Source organism: Sinocyclocheilus rhinocerous, unplaced genomic scaffold, assembly GCF_001515625.1.
Source record: "Sinocyclocheilus rhinocerous isolate Xijiao unplaced genomic scaffold, SAMN03320098_v1.1 scaffold495, whole genome shotgun sequence".
Taxonomy (NCBI): Eukaryota; Metazoa; Chordata; class Actinopteri; order Cypriniformes; family Cyprinidae; genus Sinocyclocheilus; species Sinocyclocheilus rhinocerous.
The window spans coordinates 956,250-961,679 of NW_015629560.1; the positions used below are offsets into that span (position 1 = coordinate 956,250).

Genomic DNA, 5,430 nt, shown 5'->3' on the forward strand with positions numbered 1-5,430 from the left:
TTTTTTGTTTGTTCGTTTTTTAAATCTCAAAAAATTTACTCTCATGACTGGTTTTGTGGTCCAGGGTCACATATACAGTACAGATGCAGAAAAGGTAATAGCAGTATTTTAGTATGCTATTCTAAAAGGCTACTTTAAATATAGTATGCAGTATCCTCCAGAAGGGTTTTTTTTTGTTTGTTTGTTTTTTAAATCTCAAAAAATTTACTCTCATGACTGGTTTTGTGGTCCAGGGTCACATATACAGTACAGATGCAGAAAAGGTAATAGCAGTATGTTAGTATGCTATTCTAAAAGGCTACTTTAAATATAGTATGCAGTACATACTTCACAGTATGCAATAGGCTAACATTGATTCCTTCACAGAAAATGTCCTTACCTGGAAAACCGCACTTTTCCAGATTCACCCTTCTCGTGTGAGACAACCCATAATGCTCGTATACTCATGCTGTTGTTTCTGTCCCTATGGATGAGCGGGACTAGTCTAACATGCCAAACATGTGTTAGTGAAGTATGCACTTATTAGCTCACTCGGTATGACAAAAGATTTTTATTTAGTTTTTTTTTTTTTCACAGTTCGATAGTGTGTGACCGATATAAGCTTAAGATCTTAACATAACATGTTTAAAGAAATGAAAGCAAAATAAAGGAACTCGCCTCTGTCATGTTATTCCCATGTGACGGCTTGTTCTTCCTGTATGCCGACGATCACGTGACATTTTGAAGCGTGGTCGGGTCGCTGCGACGGAGCTGACGTAGGATCAGCCGTAAAAACTGCGCTGTTTTTTACTACATTGTAGTAGAATATCAAAACTGATCTCAGACCTGCTCTTAAACGCATAGCCCTCTTATCCTCACCCCGTATGCTTTCTTTCTATTTCCGGCCCGGTCATGGCAGCTAGATGCAGGAAGCAATTGTTTTCAGAATAGACATAAACAACAAGGAGCAAAATATAGTCTCGAAACTACGCCGTTTTAGGGAGTATTTGCGGACTTACCTTTTGCTTTCTGACGCTGTGAAATATGGCTAACGTTACGACAGCTCAGTTATTCGAGGTAAGGCTGTTTTTTTTCTAAAGATGTCACGAAGGCTGTCACGGTCTGTGCTACAGCTCAAGCTGTTTTCATAGCTCATTATGTGTTATTTACATTGCAGTATTTACATTGTTTAGTTTTGACATAACTTGCTTTATGCAGACAGTAACGTTAGATTAGCACTAATGAGAAGCTAAACACCACATTGTCGCATAAATACTCTGCCCAGCTGTTCTGGTTTGTGTTGTCAGACGATCTGTACAGTTATCATTTAAAATTATAAATTCAAACTCTTCCGATTCTCTAGACCACCTTTGCATAAACAGTCCAGATGGTCATCCTAATTTATTAAAGCTTATTTATCTGTGCATGTCATTGGCAATTACATTTAGCTTCTTATTAATTTTTATTTTTGTGATCTTAACAGGAACCGTTTGATGCTGATGAGTATATTGAGAGACTGGCATGGAGAACACCTGGAGGAGGCTCCAAAGGAGGTGCAGTGGCATTTGACCCCAAAAAGTGAGTCTCGAAATATTTATAATTGTCATAAACATACACCACAAGTCGTTTGACTTTACATCGATATTAAATACCCTTTGATCTAAAGCTTAAATGTTTGAAATTAGTTTTGTAGACAAACAAACATTTGCTTATGTATGATTTTCTTCTTGAAATTGTTCAATTTAACGGGTTAGTAATTGAAAACAAGGTGTCAGTGTAGATGGCAACCCCTTCTGTACAAAAAGATTCTTAAGATGCACCTCATGAAATTGGTCATGAGAAGCTCAGAGTGTGCAGAGTTGTTATTTGGCTACATTATACAGTAGAAGCTGAAATATAAGATTGAATCAGCATTTTTATTTCACGTTATAAACACATTTTGATAGACCTTGAAGTAGACTGAGAGAGAGGTGAGTGCGATGGGATCTCGTAGTTTTGATTGTACTTCACTATTCTAAAATATGGAAAAAATATTAATAAAGTATTAGTAATCGCGCATATGCTTTTGATTGGTAGTGTAGTTTTTAGATTGTATTAATTTTTCAGCTTTGCAACTATTGCATTATTTAAATTCCTAAGAAGTCTATTTGCAATTTATATATGTGAAGTGCATTCGTGCTGCGTATGCATTATATAAATCTTAATTTTTACCTTATACGCATTAAACGCTGATATCTGTAGGATTGGACCATCGATCATTCACAAAGTGCTACACATTCACTGCGTTTTTCTTTTTCATTTATTAAAAATACTAAGGAAAATTTCATGCTTTTAGATACCGGCAAGATCCTAATAGTCTTAATAGCTCTATTTAGCACATTTTATTTAAATTCATTTTACGTATTTGTTCTAAAGTAAAGCAAAAAATGCAAACATATGCAGACATATTCTGTTCTTTCTGGGTCTAGTTATACATAAATTGGCCCAAGAAAATATTTAGAAGCCTAAATAGGGTTGGGTATCGTTTTGTTTTTTTCGATACCGGTGCCAAATCAATACTTTTAAAACGGTTCCGGTGCCTAAACGGTGCCTTAACCGATACTTATTAAAAAATAAATAAATAAATAAATAAAAATTCCCCCCAAAAATGATGGATTGGCCATTAGTTAGGAAATAGAATAGAGAGTGCAAATGTTAGAGGGTCAAGTTTTTTAATTAAAAAAAACAAGCAGATAAAATTAGAAGTAGCATTAGAATAGAGAGTGCTAGAGTTAGAGGAAGGGAGGTTTAGGCATTTTAATTTAAGCATGTTTAGCTTAGTTAACGGAAGGCTACCTGCTGCCATCAGAGCAAGTGTAATTACTGCATTCACGCGCTCTTCGGATGCTCTCATTTCCCGAGTTGTGCTTTTAAGTCGGAATGTGAAAACAACATGGACACTCTCGTTACTACAAAAATGTGTTGGATTTGTATTATTAGGGCTTTCCGACTTGAGTTCACGACTTGAGCATTTTCTCAGTCGGGAAATTATTTTGCGGTGCCAGTGATGATGCTTACGTCCGTTTCGGAGAACCAGAGGACAAATATTTCAATCGATCGCTCAGGCATGGCACCCGAAATCTGCGTTCGGATTCGGTTCTAGTACATACCGGTTACATAGGTACCGGTGCCATATTGGTACCGGGTTTCGGTACCCAACCCTAAGCCTAAACCACACTTAAACTTGTTGTTGCCTTATAAAAAGATGATTTTAAAGAAATAGCCTAAAGAACAAACCTTTTTTAAGTGAAACATTGCACAAATGAGGTAAAATAAAAGAAGTTTAAATAGATAAAACAATATATAAAAAAAAAAAAAATTAAGACAAGTAGTTTGGACACTTTCGATCGTCAAATGTTGGACATGATGAACTTCACCTGTGGTGACACCTATGTGAACTTAACTGACTGCTGAAAATCATCAGTTGGTTAAAAGTAACTAGAAAAGCATAATTAGTAAAGTTAGTTTGGAGAAAATGTATAAAATCATTTATTTGCCATTCGTTTATCATTTCAAATGCCACTTGTTTTGCCACAGATTTAGTTTTCTAATGCAGTGAAATTCAAAAGTGTCCAAAAACTTTTCAAAGTTCCTTTTCTAATAAATTTATAATGTGGACGTAATCACAACATATCATTTTGTTGAAGTTTGACTAGTTTGACAGACATTTCACTGTCAGAGACAAAAGCATAAAAAAGATAAGAAGTTTACTTTAACACACACAGACACAGCAAAAGTGCTTTTGACTGCCAGAGCAGAAACATCGCTCCAAATTTTACACCAAGCTCTCAAATAACCGACCATGAAGAGGCTGTTGTGAGCTGGGCAAACCATTGACTTACAAATGATGGAAGAGAACAAATTTGAGGGGAAAAGATGGAGAGAGGAAAAAGAACTTAAGCTGCCAGCAGCGTTTAGGGAATTACGGTGATATGAGATTATATACTCATCACTTCAGAATGTTTTGCTACCACCCAGAGAATCCAAATTTGCTGAGTTGGAGCTTTTGACTTTGCTGTCCTACAAGTTCTTTGAAATGCAGCTGACGAAGCTTTTGGTTGTATGTGTGAGGTTTCCTAAATATACGCGCACACGCACAGCGCAGAGAGACACTTTTTATGAAGAACCACAATTTATGGTAACAGGCCATTAGCTTATTTGCTGCCGAGGTAAGTGCTTATGTGATCTTGAGAAATAAGATGCTCACCCTGGATGCTTTTTCACTTCACAGTTTGAGATCAGTCTCTCAGATTTTTTCAGCGTCTATTTGGAGAAGCATTCATGAAAGATAAATGAATCTCAGCCCAGCATATACTGATCCCTGCCGTTGAGCTGGTTTCAGGATCTGGGAACAGAGCTTCAGGCATTTTCGTATGATTGGTCAGGTTTTATATAGCATTTCCTCACAGATTACATGCTAGCCAAGCTAACTTAATTTGGGACATAAGCCTACATCGCGCAAATCAGACTGTGAAATGGGACGTTTTTCAGTGTTCTGTGGACACAAAGAGTGTTCTTTGGAACACACACTGAAGCTTCCGCTCTAGTGTACTTTTCATGTATGAAAATGACTCCAGAGTTCTGGTTGTCAGCGATTCTCCTTCTTTTGGTAACTTGACAAGTGACTAGTATCCACGTAGGCCATATGAACAAATTTCAACATGCAGTGGAATCCAAAAGTATGTGACCACTTAGGAAAATGATAAATTATATTGTCTGCATAACAAATAGTTTGCAGTTTAATTAAAAAATGAACACAAATTTTCTGAGCATTTGGCAGCCCATATCTGCAAAATCTGATGATTATGTTATCCAGCATGATTTGAGTATGTTAAAGGGGTCATAAGATGCGATTTCAAGTTTTCCTTTCTCTTTGGAGTGTTACAAGCTCTTGGTGCATAAAGAAGATCTGTAAAGTTGCGAAGACTAAAGTCTTAAATCCAAAGAGATATTCTTTATAAAAGTTAAGAGTCAGCCACGCCTACCTAAAACGGCTCGTTCTAACACGCCCCCACATATCTACCTCACTATGTGGAAATATTAGCATAATGCCACCCAAAATGTGCACGCAAAGAAAGAAGGCGTAACTTTGATTCTCGCTGTAGTATTGTTGCCGCCGCCATGTCGTGAAGGCGGCGCTGTGTGTTCCGTTGTGAAAGCGAAACTACATTGTTTGGTCTTCCAAAAGAGGACGATATCTGCTTTGTCATGCCTGGAGCTGATCCGTGCTGGTAACTGAGGAAATACATCAACATCGCGCTGTGCATCGCCGGATCGGCTTTCACCGTGGACGAAGCGAGTCCAGCCCGGGGTCGTCACATGTGGTTGCCACAAGCCCACCGGCCGTGCCGTTCTCAAGCCCACCGGCCTCCGCTCACTCTAGCCCTCCGGCCGTTCCTCACTCTAGCCCCC

The 5,430-nt window shown here is 37.9% G+C and overlaps 1 protein-coding gene and 1 pseudogene across 1 annotated transcript in view; one reads left to right on the forward strand and one right to left on the reverse strand.

Annotated features, from left to right (window-relative positions):
- LOC107739262 (AP-5 complex subunit mu-1-like) overlaps window positions 1-651 on the reverse strand; it is a 6,325-nt pseudogene extending 5,674 nt beyond the window's left edge.
- A 237-nt stretch (window positions 652-888) lies between these two features.
- exoc5 (exocyst complex component 5) overlaps window positions 889-5,430 on the forward strand; it is a 28,249-nt gene continuing 23,707 nt past the window's right edge. Inside the window, exons 1-2 of the mRNA XM_016551275.1 lie at window positions 889-1,056; window positions 1,463-1,557. Coding sequence (XP_016406761.1) covers window positions 1,024-1,056; window positions 1,463-1,557 — 128 coding nt within the window. The 5' untranslated portion in view covers window positions 889-1,023. The remainder of the gene's footprint in view (window positions 1,057-1,462; window positions 1,558-5,430) is intronic.